The sequence below is a fragment of the Monodon monoceros genome, unplaced genomic scaffold (genome assembly GCF_005190385.1).
Source record: "Monodon monoceros isolate NGI ecotype Baffin Bay Population unplaced genomic scaffold, NGI_Narwhal_1 Super_Scaffold_18, whole genome shotgun sequence".
Classification (NCBI taxonomy): domain Eukaryota; kingdom Metazoa; phylum Chordata; class Mammalia; order Artiodactyla; family Monodontidae; genus Monodon; species Monodon monoceros.
The window spans coordinates 152,389,085-152,410,794 of NW_021703774.1; the positions used below are offsets into that span (position 1 = coordinate 152,389,085).

At 37.3% G+C, this 21,710-nt stretch overlaps 1 protein-coding gene across 2 annotated transcripts in view; it reads right to left on the reverse strand.

Moving 5' to 3' along the window:
- The window catches only part of AGO3 (argonaute RISC catalytic component 3), a 114,225-nt gene extending 92,515 nt beyond the window's left edge, over positions 1-21,710 (reverse strand). Inside the window, exons 1-2 of one of the 2 annotated variants that reach the window (XM_029230748.1) lie at positions 21,391-21,710; positions 1,019-1,190 (exon numbers count right to left, since the gene is read on the reverse strand). In XM_029230748.1, coding sequence (XP_029086581.1) covers positions 1,019-1,190; positions 21,391-21,409 — 191 coding nt within the window. In that variant the 5' untranslated portion in view covers positions 21,410-21,710. Of the gene's footprint in view, positions 1-1,018; positions 1,191-21,390 lie in introns of those variants that run through there. The other variant, XM_029230750.1, reaches the window with a different exon arrangement.

A 21,710-nucleotide genomic window follows, 5' to 3' on the forward strand; every position in this document is an offset into this window, starting at 1 on the left:
TCTCAACCTTTCTGGATTTCAGCTACAAAAAAGGTATCAGGAGAAAAAAAAAAAAAGGCATCAGATTAGTTGATATTTTAAGATTCCTCCACTTGTAATACTCCACAACTTGCTTCCTGACCTCAGAAAGAACTCTTTATTACATGTTAATTATAACACTCATATGATGGTTTTCTTTTATATGTTATTAAAAAGTCTCTTAGTGCTCATTCACGTCATATTTCTTATGTGCCTTATCTCTTCTTCTACTAAATTACAAATTTCTTGACAGCAATAAATCTACGTTTTAAATGAAGGCTCTTAATAATAATACTTACTGAGTAAGAAAAGGCTGGGGTATTTGATAGTACAAACTAAAAGGCTAAGTTGAACATCATTGTTTTCTAAATATTTTGTCCATAAGTCATTTTTTTTTTAAAACCCTCCTTTGTGGTATACATCACGTCATAAATTCCTTTTCTGTTCCTGTATTATCTAAACCACATCCATATCCATAGTATTTGGGGGAAGTGAAAGAAGCTTATTGAAAGCAGATTGATAAATCTTTATATATCATACATACTTTTCCTATAAAAGAGTAGGGAACAGTTAGGAGTTGAGGATCAGGAGAACAGAAGGCATGAAACCATGACAACCACCATCATCTTAAAGGGAACATCACGAAAGGGGTAAATAAGGTCGAGGTGGGGTGGGGAGAAAAAAGAAAGCACCGATAAATATTACCTAATAGCAAAGGAAAAAATGCTCAGTCTGATTTCAAGAGCACATAAAAATGACTTGCACCTTTTCTATTATCACAGAGGAAACATATGAATTTATGTTATAATGGAAAAATTTCAAGGCTGTTTGTAGATTTTTCCCATCATCACACCTCTGAAGTATAGTCAATTTCAAAGCAAATTACCATCTGTTCTTGGTCAAACTGTTAGACATTATCATTGCTATTTAGATATACAAGATAAACATAATTTCTAAAGCAAAGACAAATACCAAAAGCAAAAGATCTCTGAATTCTTACCTGTTCACTCTCCTAGGACACTTGTCTGGTTTAATATCTACCTCATAGAGGTAGACATCAATCTTTGGAATTTCAACTTGAAAACAGTTAGCCAGCAACTTAATGGGTTTGCCCATGGTGCCATAGCCAGGTCTTCTGGGCACCATGAGTAGGGGCTGGGCCCCAACGGGTCCTGCCAGGGAAAGGGAAAAAAAAGAGAGACACACTCTTACAAGCTGCATTTAATAATCTTGTCAACCAGAGTAAGTTAGAATTTTAAGTACAGCTGATAATGCTTGAAGCCTAGTGCTGAAAGATGACATGGTTTCTAACACCAATTTCTTTCACCCCACTTTACTTTCCTCATTAAAACAAACATACAAAGAAACAAAAACTGGGTACCTCTGGAAAATTGTTTTGGAAGGGGTAGAAAGGAGCACACAAACCCAGGTGAGCATAAACAAAGCACAAATCGTATCTAAAATGTATGCAACCAATACCAAAGTAAACTTAAAGAAGGGTAAGAGCAGATGAACAAAATAAAAACAATATACAATAAAAAGGAACAAGAAACTCAATTATTTGAAAAGATAACTAAAATTGATAAATTCCAGTGACTTTTATAACAGAAGAAAAAAAGGCTTAAGTAACCAATATAAACAGAAAAAAAAGTATCAGTATCACTACAGATACAGAAGACATTACAAACATTGTTAATAAATTTGAAAGTTTGATGAAATAGACTAAGTCCTAGAAAGATACAGCTTACTGGTACACAAAAGCGTATAAAATTTGAAAAGTTCTCTTTTCAAATAAAATAAAATGTAAAATGGTGCAGCTGTTTTGGAAAACAGTACAGTGGTTCCTCAAAACATTAAAAATAGAATTACCATACGATCTAGTAGATCCACTTCTGGGTATAAACCCAAAAGAATTGAAAGCAGGGTATTGAAAAGATAATTATACACCTATGCTCATAGCAGTACTATTCACAATAGACGAAAGGTGGAAGCAACCTAAGTGTCCACTGACGCATGAATGGATAAAGAAAATCTGATATATACCTATAATGGGACATCAATCAGCCTTAAAAAGGAAGGAAATCCTGACACATGCTACAACATAGATGAACCTTGTAGAGGTCATGCTAAGTGAAATAAGCCAGTCACAAAAAGACACTGTATGATTCCACTTATTAATACCTAGAGTAGTCATATTCATAGAGACAAAGTAGAAGGGCGGTTGCCAGGGGCTGGGGGAAAAGGTAGAAAAAGGAATTGTTGCTTAATGAGTATAGTTTCAGTTTTGCAAAATGAAAAGAGTTCTGGCGATTGGTTGCACAACAATGTGTATGTACTTAACTACTACTAAATTGTACACTTAAAAATTGCTAAGATAGCAAATTTAATGCTATATATATTTTATCACAGTTAAGAAAAAAACAAACCCTAGGTGATATCTAGCATTAAGTTTTTGAAGCTCAAAATGTTGTAGCTTTGTTAAACAAAATTCAAACAATAAATTCAGTTAGTAAATATTATCTAAATAAATTTACATTTAAAATATCTGAAAAGTCCTGTAACTATCTGAAAAAATTAAGTCCACAATTAAAAATATTCACACACATGCACACACTAAAAAATTCCAGATCCAGATGACTTCACTAGAGAATTATACCAAACATTTAAGGAAAGAAATAATACTAATCTTAAACAAATTCTTCCAGAGAATAGGAAAAAAGATAATTAACAACTTTTCTTCACTGTGGATGAAAGTACATTAAAGTGCCACCTGCATCACTTATCTTTAAATTTTGTTTTCATATATTTGTAAGATCTTTTCTGAGGGCATAATCTTTCCTGCTATCCTAAACTGAGATAGGTAATAATGAGTAATTCTAGACTAGGTCATAGTTCTGGCTCTGCCATTTATCTAACCACTTGACCTTTGTTAAATATTAATAGCCCTGAAATTCTATTTCCTGATCTATAAAATGGAAATAATACCTAATCTGCCTCTTTCTTATGAATCCTGTCAGGATAAAATCAGAACATGAACAACAGATAAAATTTATCAAGCTCTTACCAAACCTTGCAATAATTTTTTTTTTTTACTATTGAAGTATAGTTGATTTACATTGTTGTGTTTAATTTCTGCTGTACAGCAAAGTGACTCAGTTATACATATATATTCTTTTTCATATTCTTTTCCAATGTGGTTTATCACAGGATATTGAATATAGTTCCCTGTGCTACACAGTAGGACCTTGTTGTTTATCCATCCGATATATAATAGTTTACACCTGCTAATCCCAAACTCCAAGTCCTTCCCTCCCCAACCCAGCCTCTCCCTTGGCAACCACAAATCTGTTCTGTCTGTAGTCTGTCTTTCATAGATATGTTCATTTGTGTTGTATTTTAGATTCCACGTATAAGTGATATCATATAGTATAGTCTTTCTCTTTCTGACTTACTTTGCTTAGTATGATAATCTCTAGGTCCATCCATGTTGTTGCAAATGGCATTATTTCATTCTTTTTAATGGCTGAGTAATATTCCATTGTGTACATATACCACATCTTCTTTATCCATTCATCTGTTGATGGACATTTAGGCTGTTTCCATGTCTTGGCTATTGTAAATAGTGCTGCTATGAACATAGGGGTGCATGTATCTTTTCGAATTACAGTTTTGTCTGAGTATATGCCCAGGAGTGGGATTGCTGGATCATATGACAACTCTATTTTTAGTTTTTTGAGGAACCTCCATACTGTTTTCCATAGTAACTGTACCAATTTACATTCCCACCAACAGTGTAGGAGGGTTCCTTTTTCTCCACACACCCTCCAGCACTTATTATTTGTAAATTTGATGATGGTCATTCTGACTGGTGTGAGGTGATACCTCACTGTAGTTTTGTTTTTTTTTTTTGGCGGTACGTGGGCCTCTCACTGTTGTGGCCTCTCCTGTTGCGGAGCACAGGCTCTGGACGCGCAGGCCCAGTGGCCACGGCTCACGGGCCCAGCCGCTCTGCGGCATGTGGGATCTTCCCGGACCAGGGCACGAACCCGTGTCCCCTGCATTGGCAGGCGGACTCTCAACCACTGCGCCACCAGGGAAGCCCTCTCACTGTAGTTTTGATTTTCATTTTTCTAATAATTAGCGATGTGGAACATCTTTTCATGTTCCTGTTGGCCATCTTTATGTCTTCTTTGTAGAAATGTCTATTTAGGTCTTCTGCCCACCTTTTTTAATGGGTTTTTTTGTCATTGAATTGTAGGAGCTGTTTGTATATTTTGGAAATTAAGCCCTGTCGGTCGCATCACTTGTAAATATTTTTCTCCCAGTCCGTAGGATGCCTTTGCATTTTGTTTATGGTTTCCTTTGCTGTGCAAAACCTTATAAGTTTGATTATAAATCATACCAACGTTTTCTTAGGTCAGTCTCCCAAGGCAATAGAAATAAAAGCAAAAATAAACAAATGGAACCCCAAACTTCATAATGATTTTATAGATGAGGAAAACTGAAATGATTTGCCTAAAATTTCATAGCTAGTAAGTAGCAGAACTGGGATTGGAACCCACTCTGCTGTGCTCTCTATTGTGTTCCATTGATATATTTGTTTATCCTTTTGTCAATAATACACTGTCTCGATTATGATATTTTACAGTAAGTTTTGAAATCAGGTACTGCCAATCAGTTCTCTGACTTTAATCTCCTTTAATATCACGTAGCTGTTCTAGGTATTTTGCCTTTCCCTATAAACTTTACAATCACTTTGTCAATATCCACAAAATAACTTGCTGGGATTTTGCTTGGAATTGTGCTAAGTATATAAATCAAGTTGAGAAGAGCTGACATCTTTATACTGAGTCTTCCTATCCATGTATAATAAAATATCTCTATTTATTTAGATTTTCTTTGATTTTTTTAAACCAGAGTTTCGTAGTTTTCCTCACATAGATCTCGTACGTATTTTGTTAGATTTATACCTAACTATTTCTTTCTTTTCTTTTTTTGGTGCTAACGTATAAGGCTACAATAATCGTGACAGTGTGGGGTTTTGTCACAAAGAATAGAAAAATACATCAGAGGAATGCACAGCCCCAAAATTGAACCACAAGTCAACTGATCTTTGACAAAGGAGCAAAGGCAATTCAACGGAAAAAGCAGTCTTTTCAAGCAATGGTGCTGATAAACAAGTGGATGGATATCCACATGCTAAAGGGAGAAAAAAAAAAAGAATCTGGACACAGACTTAAAACATTTTTCAAAAATTAACTCAGGGGGTACTTCCCTGGTGGCACAGTGGTTAAGAATCCGCCTGCCAATGCAGGGGACACGGGTTTGATCCCTGGTCTGGGAAGATCCCACATGCCTCGGAACAACTAAGCCCGTGTGCCACAACTACTGAGCCCACGTGTCACAACTACTGAAACCTGCACGCCTAGAGCCCGTGCTCAACAACAGAAGCCACCGCAACGAGAAGCTCGCACAAAGAGTAGCCCCTGCTCGCCACAACTAGAGAAAGCCCATGCGCAGCAAAGAAGACCCAACGCAGCCCAAAAATAAATAAATAAAATAAATTTATAAAAATAAAATAAAGGGAAATAGTCTCCCAACTAGTGGTTGTCATACAGAATGTCTGATTTTCAGTAACTTATTCTTAATTATTCCATCCTCTTAAGAAGGCATTTTGCTCCATCTTATCCAGATTTTTTAGTTTTCTTTAATGGAAGTTCTGAGCCTAATAAAATAATCTGTCTACTCCACACGGAGAAAATTCTATAGCTATTTAACTACCTGCATTTTCTTACAAATTGAGTGACCTGAGGACAGAGTTTATGAGTGACTCGTATTTCTATCCCTAATACTAAAGAGCACATCATATTAAGTCCCTTGTTCTGATTCCACGATTACAAAGCAACCTTCTGATTACTGTCTGTATACCCATATAGATGGCCAGAGCGAGATAAGTCGCTGACTAGTCAACATGAATCTTCTTTATGCTCTGGAAATAGTATTTTTCTTTGTAAATAATTAAATTGGCATTATGACTTATATATTAGTTTCTTGTGAACTTGGTTAGCATCAATCGGTCCCTCAAGGTGATGATCAGCTCTGGATGCCTGGCAAAACCAAGCATCAGGATCTGCAAAGCTAGGGACCAGACTGTGGAGCACAGTGACCCTCTGTCACACTACCTCATAAATTTGTTTGAGTAATCTGAATCCCTTCCATTACATTTTCAAGTTTCACAGTAGCAAACACACTGTATATAAAATGTTATATTCTGTTCCCACTTAACATAGCCTCATAAGCATATCTGTATTACTAAGGTCTTCATATTCATAATTTTAATGGTTATGTAATAATACATTAAGTTGATGAAGTAAACTGAGCAGGTTCCACTCAAGAATATTTAGCTTGCTTCCAATGTTTCACTATTATAAATAGTGAAACATAAGCAGTTGTAGTGGATATTCACAGGATTGTATGCTAAACACAACCCCACCCTTTTCCTCCACCTACTGGCTATTCTCTTGAAAACTACACACTCTCTCACGTACTACATGAATACCAGCAATTGATATGTTCTTACGTGAAGTTGACACCACAACTGACTCATCTAGGGATGGACACCAGAACCAAGAGAAAGTAATAAGCCTTTTCCCTGGGACTTTTTTTTGGTTTTAACTTGGGACCTAAACAACAATCAGGTATTTCCTCTTCAGGGACTAAAGCTGTGAGATATAATAGCTGTTGGAGATCAGGTGTTCTCATGTGTAGAAAAAGCCAATCAACAGTGAGAGAAAATGGAAGCTACAAGTAGAGAGCTACAAATAGAGAGAAATCAAAATAAGAGATGGAGTAGTCTGATACCATGAGTTACTAGTTCCACCTGCTCCAGATGCAAGCTCAGCTACAAACCGGTTCTTCCTATTGCTTGCTATTCAACCTGCCTTGCGTTCCATGAGCCAATAAACCCCTTTTGCTTAAATTAGTTTCTGTTGGATTGCTGTTATTTGCAACTAAAACTCTTAACTGATAAAAGGAGTAATTATATTAATTACTTCAACTGAAGTATGGTCTCAAACCTGAGTTCAAATTCCAGATCTAATGACCAGGGGAAAGTCACAGCCTCTAAGACTCAGTTGCCTATTATTATTATTATTTTCACTTATATGTGGGATCTTTTTTTTTTAACATCTTTATTGGAGTATAACTGCTTTACAATGGTGTGTTAGTTTCTGCTTTATAACAAAGTGAATCAGCTATATGTACACATATATCCCCATATCTCCTCCCTCTTGCGTCTCCCTCCCACCCTCCCTATCCCACCCCTCTAGGTGGTCACAAAGCACAGAGCTGATCTCCCTGTGCTATGCGGCTGCTTCCCACTAGCTATCTATTTTACATTTGGTAGTGTATTTTTAAAAATGATATTTAGACTGCACAACACAATGATTTGACATACCTGTGCACTGTGAAAAGATTCTCCCCATCAAGTTAATTAACTCATTCATCACTCCACATATTCACCTTTTTTGGGGGATGAGGGGGGACTTAGAACATTTAAGTTCTACTCTCTCAGCAAATTTCAATTATACAACAGAGTATTATCAACTATAGTCACTATGTTATACATTAGATCCTCAGACCTTATTTATTTTATAGCTCAAAGTTTGTACCCTTGTACCAACTTTTCCCTATTTCCCCCACTCCCTGGCAACCATTTTTCTACTGTTTCTGTTTGACTTTTTTTTTTAGATTCCACATATAAGTGATACCATGTAGTATTTGTCTTTGTCTTATTATACTTAGCATAGTGCCCTCTAGGCTCATCCATGTTGTCAGAAATAACAGGATTCCCTTCTTTTTTTAAGGCTAAGTAATATTCCACTGTGTGTATACGTGTGTGTGTGTGTGTGTGTGTGTATACACATATCACATTTTCTTGATTCATTCATCCGCTGATGGATACTTAAGATAGTCTCCATACCCTGGCTACTGTGAATGCTGCAATGAACATTAGAGTACAGATATCTCTTCAAGATAATGGTTTCGTTTCCTTCGGATATATACCCAGAAGTGGGATTGCTGGAATATATGGTAGCCCTATTCTTTTATTTTAAGTATTGGAGTATAGTTGATTAACAATGTTGTGTTAGCTTCACATGAACAGTAAAGTGATTCAGTTATACATATGCATGTGTCTATTTCTTTCAAATTCTTTCCCCATCTAGGTTATTACAGAATATTGCACAGAGTTCCCTGTGCTATACAGTAGGCCCTTGTTGGTTATCTATTTTAAATACAGCGGTGTGTACATGTCAATCCCAAACTCCCAATCTATCTCTCCCCTCCACCCTTCCCCCCTGGTAAAGGAACATATGGTAGCTCTATTTTTAATTTCTTGAGGAACCTCCATACAGTTTTCCATCGTGGCCGTACCAGTTTATGTTCCCACCAACAGTGTATAAGGCTTCTCTTTTCTCCACACTCACAACAGCATTTATCATCTTGTCTTTTTGATAAAAGTCATCCTAACAGGTATGAGGTTATATCTCACTGTGGTTTTGATTTGCATTTCCATGATGACTGGTGATGCTGAGCACCTTTTATGTACCAGTTGGCCATTTGTATGTCTTCTTTGGAAAAATGTCTATTCAGGTCCTTTGCCCATTTTATTTTTTTAATAAATTTATCTATCTATTTATTTATGGCTGCATTGGGTCTTCATTGTTGGGTCCTCGTTGCTGTGCAGGCTTTCTCTAGTTGCTGCGAGCGGGGGCTACTCTTCGTTGCGGTGAGCGGGCTTCTCATTGCAGTGGCTTCTCTTGTTGCAGAGCTCAGGCTCTAGGCGTGTGGGCTTTAGTAGTTGTGGCACGCGGGCTCAGTAATTGTGGTTCGCAGGCCCTAGAGCGCAGGCTCAGTAGTTGTGGTGCACAGGCTTAGCTGCTCCGCCCTTTGCCCATTTTTTAACTGAGTTGGTTTTTTTTGCTACTGAGTTGTAAGAGTTTCTTGTATATTTTGGATACTAACCCTCTATCAGGTATGTGGTTTGCAAATATTTTCTCCCATTCTATAAGTTTCCTTTTAATTTTGTCAATGGTTTCCTTTGCTGAGCAGAAGCTTTTTAGTTTGATGGAGTCTCACCTCTTTATTTTTGCTTTTGTTGCCTTTGCTTTTGCTATTAAATTTTAAAAATCATTGCCAAGACCAATGTCAAGGAGCTCATGTGCTGTTTTCTTCTAGGAGTTTTATGGTTTCAGATCTTCTGTTAAAGTCTTTGATCCATTTTAATTTCTATATATGGTATAAGTTGGGGTCTAGTTTCATTCTTTTGCATATGGCTATCCAGTTTACCCAACACCATTTATTGAAGAGACTATCCTTTACCCACTGTATAGTCTTTGCTCCTTTGTCAAAAACTAACTGACCATACATGCATGGGTTTATTTCTGGGCTCACATTGATCTATGTGCCTATTCTTATGCCAATACCACACTGTTTTGACATAACTTTATAAAATAGTTTGAAATCAGGAAGTTTTCTTTGTTCATCCTTCTCAAGACTGCTTTGGCTATTGGGGGGTCTTTTGTGGTTCCACATAAATTTTAGGATTGTTTTTTCTATTTCTGTAGAAAATGCCATTGCAATTTTGATAGGGACTGTGCTGAATCTGTAGATCACTTTGGGTAGTGTGGACATTTAAACAATATTAATTCTTCCAATCCATGAGCACAGGATATCTTTCCATATATTTGTGTCTTCTTTGATTGCTTTCATCAATGTCTTATAGTTTTCAATGTGTAGATCTTTGACTTTCTTTTTCTTTTTTTTTTTTTTGGCGGTCTGCGGGCCTCTCACTTTTGTGGCCTCTCCCATTGCGGAGCGCAGGCTCTGGATGCGCGGGCTCATTGGCCATGGCTCACGGGCCCAGCCGCTCTGCGGCATGTGGGATCTTCCTGGACCGGGGCACGAACCCGTGTCCCCTGCATTGGCAGGCGGACTCTCAACCACTGCGCCACCAGGGAAGCCCCTAGATCTTTGACTTTCTTGGTTAAATTTATTCATAAGCATTTTATTGTTTTTGATGCTACCATAAATGGGACTTTTAAAAAATTTATCCTTTTGATATTTAGTTGTTAGTGTATAGAAATGCAGTAGATTTTGGCTTTTTTGTTATAAATTTATTTATTTGGCTGCATCGGGTCTTAGTTGCGGCACGCAGGATCTTCGTTGAGGCATGTGGGATCTTTCGTTGTGCTGCATGGGCTTCTCTAGTTGTGGCACGCAGGCTCCAGAGCATGTGGACTCAGTAGTTGCAGCACGTGGGCTCTCTAATTGTGGCACATGGGCTCTAAAGCGCACGGACTCAGTAGTTGCGGCACGCGGGCTCAGGTGCCCCACGGTATGTGGGATCTTAGTTCCCCGACCAGGGATCAAACCTGCGTCCTCTGCACTGGAAGGCGGATTCTTAACCACTGGACCACCAGGGAAGTCCAGAAATGCAATAGATTTTGCATATTGATTTTGTATCCCGCAACTCTACTAAATTCATTTATTACTTCTAATAGTTTTTCATGCAGTCTTTAGGGTTTTCTATATATAATAGCATGTCATCTGCAAATAGAGACAATTTTACTCCTTCCATTCCAATTCAGATGCCTTTTCTTTCTTTTTCCTGCCTAACTGTTCTGGCTAGGACTTCCAGCACTATTTGAATAAAAGTGTTGAGAGGAGGCTTCTTGTCTTGCTCCTGATCTCAGAGGAAAAGCTTTCAGCTTTTCACCACTGAGTATGATACTAGCTGTGGGCTTTGTCATATATGGCCTCTCTTATGTTGAGGTACATTCAGTTACCTTATTTTAAAAATGAGATAAAATGACCTATACATTCTAGATGTGCCTGGCACAGAAGCCATTAAAAAAAGTAGTAGCTCTTCAATAAATATTAATATAAATAAACAGCTACAACATTTCACACAACTATGCTAAGTGAATTTCTCTGCATCAAGCACCTACTGTTTTATTTGGGGGAGCTACAGAGGGAAAGTGGCATATAGAATTTTTTCCTTCAGATAAATTTCAGAAAGAGACCTACCAGATCAAAGGATAGGAACAGAAACATGTTTCTGACTCTTGGTATTTACTACCAAACTGGCATATAAATGCATTACTATCACCAGATTTCTCTCCTATGCCCTCTCTAGCATTAGGCATTACAATTTTAAAAAACCTTTTATGTGTTTAAAAAAATAACTTTCTGCTGTTTTATTTACATGTGATGACTATCAAGATTGACTTAATAATAATGCTTCATTTTTCTATAACCCCCATTCTCTTCTGAAATTCACTGCCCCCATAGACAATTTTTTAAAAATCAAAAACATAAAAAGTCATTTATCTATTCTATTTATTGAACAATTATTATGTTCGAGGTTTTATAGATACATGGATTAATTAATAAGTCAGTTACTTTGCTTAAGTAGTTCACAATATACTCGGGGATAACCCAAAATTACAACAACAATAACAGCTAACATGTATTGAGTATTACATATCTGATATATATTTGGTGATTTCTTACAACATAACTTTTGAGGCAGGTACTATATTATACTGAGGAAACTGAAGCACAAGGAGATTAAAAAACATGTTCACAGAAAGTGGCAAAGCTAGGATTTGCAAACAGGTAGTCTGATTTCAGAGCCTGGGCTTTTAATCAGTACACTATGCTACTACAAACTAACACGTGCTGAAAATCTATCATTCATTGACTCGTAAATGTGTTCAAATATTTACTGTAGGGCTTCCCTGGTGGCGCAGTGGTTGAGAGTCCGCCTGCCGATGCAGGGGACGCAGGTTCGTGCCCTGGTCCGGGAAGATCCCACATGCCGCGAAGCGGCTGGGCCTGTGAGCCATGGCCGCTGAGCCTGCGCGTACGGAGCCTGTGCTCCGCAACAGGAGAGGCCACAACAGTGAGAGGCCCGCGTATCACAAAAAACAAACAAACAAACAAAAAAACCCCACAAATATTTACTGTATCCTAAGTGCGAAACATTGTTCAAGTGAATAATAATTTTAATAATAACAATAAAGACCTGGTCCTCATGAAGGTTTTATAGGGGTGTGGGGCAGATTATATTGTATTTCTTTTTTGCCGATTAGGTAGTAATAACTGCTATAAAACAATAAGATAGGTTAGGGTTTCCCTGGTGGCGCAGTGGTTAAGAATCCACCTGCCAATGCAGGGGACACGGGTTCGAGCCCTGCTCTGGGAAGATCCCACATGCCGTGGAGCAACTAAGCCTGTGCGCCACAACTACTGAGCCTGCGCTCTAGAGCCCGCGAGCCACAACTACGGAAGCCCGTGCACCTAGAGCCTGGGCTCTTCAACAAGAGAAGCCACCCAATGAGAAGTACGGGCACCGCAATGAAGAGTAGCCCCCACTCGTCGCTTAGCCCGCGCACAGCAACAAAGACCCAATGCAGCCAAAAATAAAAATAAATAAATTTATTTTTAAAAAAATAAGATAGGTTACGGGGATAGAAAATGTGTGTGGGGGGGGAGGTAGTTAGCCATATTAGATAGGTTTGTCAAAGAAGACCTCTTTGAAAAGGTGACAAGTAGGCATAAAACAGAAGTGAAAGAAAAAGTCATGTAGACAGCTCAAAGAACATTCCAGGCAAGGAAAAATCACGTATAAAGGAAAAAGCAGAAGTTTGCTTGGTGTTTGATGAACAGCAAGGAGACCACTGTGCCTGGAGCAGAGAGAACGGTAGGAGATGAGGTCAGAAAGATGCTGGGAGATCAGATCTTATAGGATTTGCAAGCCATGATGAGGTCTTTGGATTTTATTCTGAGACATGAGAAACCAACAAAGGGTTCTGAATCAAGAAGCATTATGATCTGACTTAAACTCTTTTTAAACAGTCACTCTAGCTGCTATATGAAAAATTATATGTAAAAGTACAAGCAGGGAGACCAGTTAGTAGGCTAGTCGACTTTCCACGCAAAAGATAATGTTGGCTAGGGCAGGGGTGGTAGCAGCTATGGGAATGAGGTCAATGTGGAAAATATTTAGATGGTAGACCTAATGGGAACTGCTAATGGATTAGGTGTGGGGTATGAGAGAAAAGAGCTCTCAAAGCTTTTTGGTCTAAGCAACTAAAAGAATTGGAAATGCACTTACTGAGACAGGAAAGACTCAGGAGTAATAGAAAGCTTTGAGAAGAAATGAAGAGGATTTTTAGGACATGTTAACGTCAAGGTTTCTGTACAAGTAGGCATCTAGTAGGCAGTTAGATGGGTGTGGAGTTCAAGGGAGAGGTCCAGGCTGGAAATGTAGCTATGAGTGCCCTTGGCATATTAGTGATATTTGAAACCACTGGACCAGAGGAGATCACCCTGACTCTGGCAGGATACAGAAGAATACTAATAAGCTCTGGGAAACTCCCAATGTTTAGAGATTGGGGAGATGAAGATGAAACAGCAAGGAAGCAGAAAAGTGATAGCCAATAAGGTTGGAGGAGGACCTGGATAATGTGGTGGCCAGGAAGCCAAGTGGAAAAGGAATGTCCAGAAGGAAGCAAAGTAATCAAATGAAGTTGAAGAGACAAATAAAATTAAGATTTGGGAACTGACCACTGGGTTTAACAAATTCTTTGTTGACTTTGATAAAAGCAATTTCAGTGAAGTTCTAGGGACAAAAACCTGGCTGCAGTAAGTTCAAAAAGAATACCCTGGGGTTCCCTGGTGGCGCAGTGGTTGAGAGTCCGCCTGCCGATGCAGGGGACGCGGGTTCGTGCCCCTGTCCGGGAGGATCCCACATGCCGCGGAGTGGCTGGGCCCGTGAGCGATGGCCGCTGAGCCTGTGCGTCCGGACAGCACGGGATGGGGGTTCGATCCCTGGTTGCATGGGGAACTAAGATCCCACATGCCTTGAATCTGATCAAGCTTTTTGGTCCTAGCAGTTTACAGTAAATTTAGAGAAACACGTTAAATTACACCATGAAGATGGAACCAGCAAAATCCAGACTGTGAGAAAGTCTAAAAGGACAAACAATCCATAAATTGTAGGGGGAAAGAGGATAGAAAACTTACAAATTAAGAGGCACTTAAAAGACATATCAATCATTCACAATGTGGGAAACTTATCTGGATCCTGACTCAAAAATGAAATAAATTTTAAAAAGGCAAATTGTTTAAAAAAAAAAAAGAATAATATCTGAGACAAGTTGAAATTTGAATACTGATTGAATATTTGATATAAAGGGTTATACTATTATTTTATGCTGTGATAATGGTACTGTGGCTTATTTAAAGAGTCCGTAACTTTTTTTTTTTTTTGGCTTCGCCTTGCAAGGTTCCCCAACCAGGGATTGAACCTGCTCCCCCTGCAGTGAAAGCATGGAGTCTTAACCACTGGACCACCAGGGAAGTCCCCCATATCTCTTATAGATGTACTTAGTAGATATTTATAAATAAAATATTATTATGTCTAGAATATACTTCAAAAAATACAGGGGAGGGGAAAGTAGAACGGACATGACTGGACATGGGCGATGGGTACATGGGAGTTTATTATACAGTTCTGCATATACATCCTCAATTTTCTATAATAAAATGTCTTAAAAATTAGGAAGAGAGGAATGTCATCTCCTTTGCATACTGAATCTCTTTACTATACCATTATACAGATAAGGAAGCTAAGATTAAGGAAGATTAAAAGCACTGCCCAAAGTCACAATTAATTTTTTTAATAGACTTTATTTTTTAAAGCAGTTGTGGGTTCACAGCAAAACTGAGCAGAAGGTAGAGATTGCCCATATGCCTCCTGCCCCCACATATGCACAGCCTCCCCGAATATCAACATCCCAACACCAGAGTGGTACATTTGTTACAATCGATGAACCTACAATGACACATCGTTACCATGTTAATTTGAGAGCCAGGATTTGTTTCCAAAACCCATGCTTTCTACACTACATTACACTGACGATTTTTTTCTCCACTATTGTTATTTTCCCTCATGCTTTTTATACAAACTGGTAAAAACCAAAATTCTGTTTCATGAATAAGCAATGTAACAGAACTCTACTGTAACTGACCATAAAATCATCAAATTTAAGTATACAAAATATTTTAATGTAAATTACTGGAAGAAATAATTCTGTCAATACAACAAATTATACTTCCAGAGAGGCATATTTTAGTTATTTAACAAATACATATATTGCCCACTAGAGTTGAAAATGTAATTACACAGAAATAAAAAGCACTATCTGGCATTTCTACTTCAAACTTTTCTTTTAGTAGCTACAGCAAGTACTGGCTAATAACAACTAACCATGTTAAACTTCAAACAAAAAACCATACATTTTCAAAGCATGTGTGCGTGTTGTTCACTGACCTAACAATCTAACGTGTACTAGTGAGTCCAAAGCTAAATTACAGTCTATAGTAAATGTGATTGATGAAAATAAGCAATGAAGAAATAAGAATCAACTACAGCACTACTATAGCCTATTACCAAATTGTGGATTTTCACTGGGAACTTTTGCTTTGATATTCATGGGATACCTCGTTTCAACCATTCTACTTCTAGGAATTTATCCTAAAGCAATCACTGGATCACTATACAAAGATGTATATATTAGGATAATTACCAAAGTTTTAGTTATAATTTTATAAAAAACTGGAAAGAAATCTAATCCACCATCAATGACACTAATTAATAATATAAAATTAAATGCGGGAATTCCCTGGCAGTCCAGTGGTTAGAACTTCGCGCTTTCACTGCCAAGGGCCTGGGTTCAATCCCTGCTCTGAGAACTAAGATCCCACAAGCCACGCAGTGCAGCAAAAAAATAAATAAATAAAATAAAAAATTTAAATGCTATGTACTCAGTAAAAATTATTATGTTGCTATATTGCTACATAGATATAAGTAATGATAAGGAAAAATATCCATGATACAATATTGAGTAGAAAAAGCAGGTTAAAAACAATATGATGACGGATGGACGTTTGAGAAAATATACAAGAAAAATTTGCAATGGTTTTATCTGGAGAATGGGATCATATTATTGTCATTTCTATTTTAGACTTTCCTATACTGTTTGCTTTTTAAAAAATAATAAACATGCATTTTTACAACCTGGAAAAAATTTTTATTTTTGTTTTGAAAAAATAAATGTGTTGACCTCAAACACATTTTTAACATAATTAAATGCCTCTGTTTACTAGTTAAGTCCACAAGGCTAACTAGTAAACATCAGCATGAGATTTCAGTAACTTCTTATCTACTAAGTCTACGTATTCATTCAGTGAACCTGTACAAACACAATGCACTTATATCAGATTACATTTATTATATTCACTGTAGCTAAATAATCACTCTAGAACATTCAGACTGTTGGGGGTTAAATTTCTCAGATGTACTATGAGGAACCATTATTTCAAAGCCATTTTTCCCCCTGGAAAACAAGTAGCCCAGGCTACGGAAATGCCTTGAGATTTATTTTATAATTAAAGTTTGGGTAGCTTTTGAAAAACTTTGATCACCCAAGCAAAAATTTAGAAAAATTTTGAGTAATTTTAGAGAATGCCACTTTTATGTTAAATACCCAGATAGAGAGCAAGTCCTAATTTAGAAGCTATAAGTTTCTTCAAACAAACAAAAAAAAGGACTTCACTGCTAAGATATAAGCCTATTTTGCAATCTATTCTTCAACCTTTTTTAAAATTCAGAGATATATTAATGAACTTCTGTTGTTAGATTTAGAAATCAGTTAAAATATCAAATATTGGTAATGACTCAAAAATTGTATTATGTAAGCCTACAACCGAGAACACTTTCTTGCAAAAATGAAGAATATAAAAATATCCCATGACTATATCCTACAGATATCTTCTGATTTCTCAAGAACCTGATAATTTAGAAACAACAGAGGAATAACTGGCTGATTTAAAACAAAGAATTCTTCCAGATTATTTCATTAAACTAACATTCCAGACTAATGTACATAATTTATTGCAACCAAACCACAGAAAGCCCACATTTAAGATATAAGAGAAAGCATCAGTTGTGTAACAAGATTTTGCTAAATCTCAGTAGTCTTTTTTTTTTTTTAAAGCAATGGGTAGCCAAAGAAAATCATTAATATTAAAAACACAGATAATGGCAGAAAACTATAGAAACTCCAAATACAGAAAGGCTGTTCATGTATCCTAACAGCATAACCACTATGGTTGAAAAACCACACAATATTCTTTCTCACATCTGTTTTGTTAATGAGCCAAGAATGAGGGTCTATTGAGTATCCTAGACAACTGAATTAGAAGCAGGAATGTCTGGTGAATGCTGTTCATCACAACAAACCGAGACTAAACAGGTTTGGAAAGAATACTATTCTTAAATAAATTATCTTTTTAGCTTTACCTTCCTGAAAACAGATCACTTGCCTTTTCCTCCCATCCATTAAAACAAAAGAAAACCAAACCACACATAAATTACTTAAGATCCTAGTTTTAAGTATTGTAAGAGGAAAAAAATTTTTTAGATTAACGAAATATAATATTTAATTCATCTTTCAGGTAGACCCTCAATTATTTTAAGACTATGGAAACCAGTGTGAAAAAAGATGGTTGTGATATAAAGCAATGTAGTATTCAATTAGAATCTAACAGTTTATGACAATTTGGCAAGAATTCTATCTCGAGCCAGGGTTTTTCCATATACAACATAGAACTTTTCCTGGAAATGTCCCCTTTACAGGGCCTCTGGCCTCTTTGCATACTTTCAGACCAGGCCTACAGAACCAAACAAATGCAATGTTCCCACTGGAGAATATAAATTAATTCTAAATTATCAACCTATTACATAAAATTCTCTGAAAGAGCAAACGTAGCACTTAGAAACTGTTTCATTCATTTTAACCACTTTCCTAAATTACTTCATTAAAAAATTTTTTTTTAATTAATACATTTATTAGCTTGGAAATTGGTTTAAAACTTTAAAGAGTGGTTATATCAGGGTGATGAAATCAAGGATAATTTTTTAAAGTCTTCATCATGTTAATCGAATTATGTTTAAGGGTTTCATACATGTTCTTTTTCCCGCTTTACTTTCAAGTCTTTGTTTAGAAGAAAAATGTTGTTTCTTGCCTCCTTTACAGTTTTCCCCCAGGGCTTTCCATCACTGTCAGAGAAATTAAATTCTAAAACAAAAATCAAAATAATCTTGCACATTTTTATAAGTCCCAATGCCAGTCAACAGCAATAAATACTAGAAAAAAAGTTATAATGGCCACTCCAGAGCAGCACTAGCTAAAAGTTAAGCGACAACAAAGTAGAAAAACCTTTTCCATGTTTATAATTCATGCCCTCTAGACAGAACAGCATTTTATCTTCTTCAAGACAAAAATCTACAAGTGAGAAAATCTATATAATAAAAACATTTCCCAAGGGATTAAAGAAATACTAAACTGAAAACCTAATGGCATTACATATTTTAGTACTTTGAATCCACAACTTTTATCCACCTCATTCAAATTGAGCTTCCACACATCCTTTGGAACTTGTTCTCAAATAACTTTTCTTGAGTTTTATTATTAAAGAAACACAGAGTCCTAAAACAACTACATTCAAACAGGAATTCAAGAATATAACTAAGAAACATAGTCTATTCACTTTTGCAAGACTGTATAAGACATCTACCAAACATGTCAAATTACTTTGCATTATTATTAATTTAAGGTAACAGAAAATGTTTTTCTTCCATTGGTAGGTAAGTACAATTCCTTCTGCCCTTTAACAGTAGTCTGACTTTACCTAAAAATAGACTAGAATAGCACAGTCCTAAAAGATAGCTACTCAGGAGAACTGATATCTTAATGAACGTTTCTGCTTCTTTTATTCCCACTTTATTTGGAATGAAAATATATATACTCTTAGTCCAGCTGTAATTAAAGCTTAAAAAAATAGGGTTTCATCAGAAGTTCCCCTAACTAAGGAGTCATAGGCACAGATGCTAAACTACTGATTATTATTATTTAAAAACCAATTGTGCCTGCCAGCTTTTTGGTTAAATCAGAGTTAACACAGTACTAAATCACTACATTGTACAGGACATCCTTAAAAGATCACTTAAAATATTACATGCAAAAGGGAAGAATAGACAAATATTAACTTTTAGTGAAGAACGATTTGCCAAGGAACAATTATATAGGATTTGTATCTCTAGTTCTCTAATGTAAATAAATTTTTCTATGTGTCCACCTAACAATTAGAATTTAAAATATTTTGCCATAAGATGATTCCTGAGAATCTCCACACAAAAGAAAAACTTAGAACAAAATTGGAGAGCCAAGATCCAACACTGACTCAATAGACTATCAGAGAAAATATGCATCTAAAATTTTTTAAACCAAAATATGTATCTGTCAAATTCTTGATTTTAGACTTAGTTGCACATTTTTCCCAATTATGCTTTCGATTTCACTTGCAGCATAACAATTACACGTCTCAGGAAGAATGAAAATTTTGGTTTTGATGATGACAATCTTAAGCCAAATTATACTTTATCTTCATCATTAAATTACAGTCAATCATGTATAAACTGCACTGAAGAATAAACTTTGTGTTTCACGATGTCCAAGCATATGGCTGACAAATCTAACTATACCTCCTCAGATGTGAGGACAGTTAAATAGGTATATATTTCAGCAACGGCCCATGCAAAAAGAAGTAAAACTTATCTGTAGCTCAAGAATTCTTAGGAGCATTTACTGAATCGTACTTGGTGAGTTGGACCCCTTGGCTAGGCAGTTTGACTTCAGAAGTATTTTCTAAGATGTTGCCCATATATTTGGGAATAATTTCACATGAAAAACCCAAAAAAGAAAAGAACCTTAAAAATTTTTGGAAATATCTTTAAAATTTTAGGATAAGTAGTTAAGTGTTTAACTTTCATGTTTGTTTTCCAGGCTCAACAACAGAACAGTTATGTAAAAATCACGTATAGCTCCCAAATCATCACATTCCCTAAACAGTGTATTAGAAAACTGGAAAACAAAAGCAACACAGTTTCGGAAACCTACAAATCAATGATAAACAAACGAGAGTCTAAAGCTCTTCACAATCTAGACAAACCTTTCTCTTTTTAAGGAGACATGAAAGAAAAAAAAAAAGAGCATGCAAAAGAGACACGGTAAAAATTGATTAGAGAAAATTCCATATAATAAAACTTGTAATAAACCCTTCTCCCCAGCCCACCTCTACAATTCCTAAGGGCTTTTTGCATCTATTTGACAATTATACTCCTTAACGTAGTCAACAAAATCTTTAATATCATTATGTCACTGGTTTCTTTCATATAAGTTTTTCTTATCTCATATTCAGGTGCCTCTCAAATCGGCAAAATGAGATGTGAATTTCAGGGACTTGTGGTGCTATTAGTAAGAAGACACCCGCTGCTTAATATTTTCATAATTAAGTTATAAAACTGTGACTGGCTGGATGAAGCATACTTCCAAATGTAACATACCAAATATGATCATTTGGAAAGCAAATCGTTATGTAACACCTACTTCATGTCCTTCAATTAATTACAGACCGTAACAAGTGCTTTTTCTTTTTTTAAGATAAGTACTGCCCATGATGCAATTTTTTCTCAACACTGTCATTTTTTTCCCAAGGAGAGAAGCAGTTTTCTTAAATTCCAAATTTCCAAGAATATGACAGCCGATTCTCTAGGGAATATAGAATGAAAACATATATATATAGTCAGCAATTTTAAGATCTACCTCCTCACATCAGCAGTGATCCAGGCTGATATGACATTTCCAAGATCCTCAGGAACTATTATATGTACCATGCTGCCACAAACATAGATGAGAACTCGGGGATGGAAGAAATTCCATCTTGCATTTGACGTTGCACTAATACCTGTTTCAAACTTAATTCTCATCTGTTATCTTAATGCATCTTCACAACTACAGAAGGGAGATACATAAGGGAGAAGGCTGGCCACCCAGTGCCTCTACGGGACACACTACCCGATTAAAGAATACACACCCCGTTGTATCTTCAACTGGAGTAACAAAAAAGATGGCAAACCCTTCTAGACTCCGGGGAAAAAAAGAGTAATATGGCCTAGGGAACCCCAAACTTCAACCCTTTGAGCAGTCTCTTCCCCGCAGTGTCATCGCCTACTCCGTGGCTCCAGGGAACTGCGGCGGGGCTGCGGGGAGGCGGAGGAAGGGCCGGGCGGGGGACCGAAGGGGGACGGCGCTCACCTCGCGCACCTGGGCCGGGGCGCAGGGAGCGACGATGCTCTGCGGTTACCCCCAACGGACGGACCAGCAGCTCTGACTCACTCACCTGCGGAGCCGATTTCCATTCATGGAGCTGGGGGGAATGCTTCCAGCGAGAAGGGCGCCCGCCACTGAGGGCAAGGAGGCGGCGCAGGGGGCGACGCGGCGCGACAGGAACCCTCACTCGGCCCCGAGGCGGGGTGGTGACGGCTTCTCCTCGGCAACCGCACTCCGAAAGCTCTCGTCAGGAAGAGCGGCCGTCGGGAGGCAGGGCGCAACTAGGATAGAGAAAGAAGCGTGAGGCGAGAAGAGACGGGCTCCGTGCGGAACTTGCGTCGCCCGCGGCCGCCTACGATCCCAGTGCCCCTCCACGACTGCGGCGCCGCC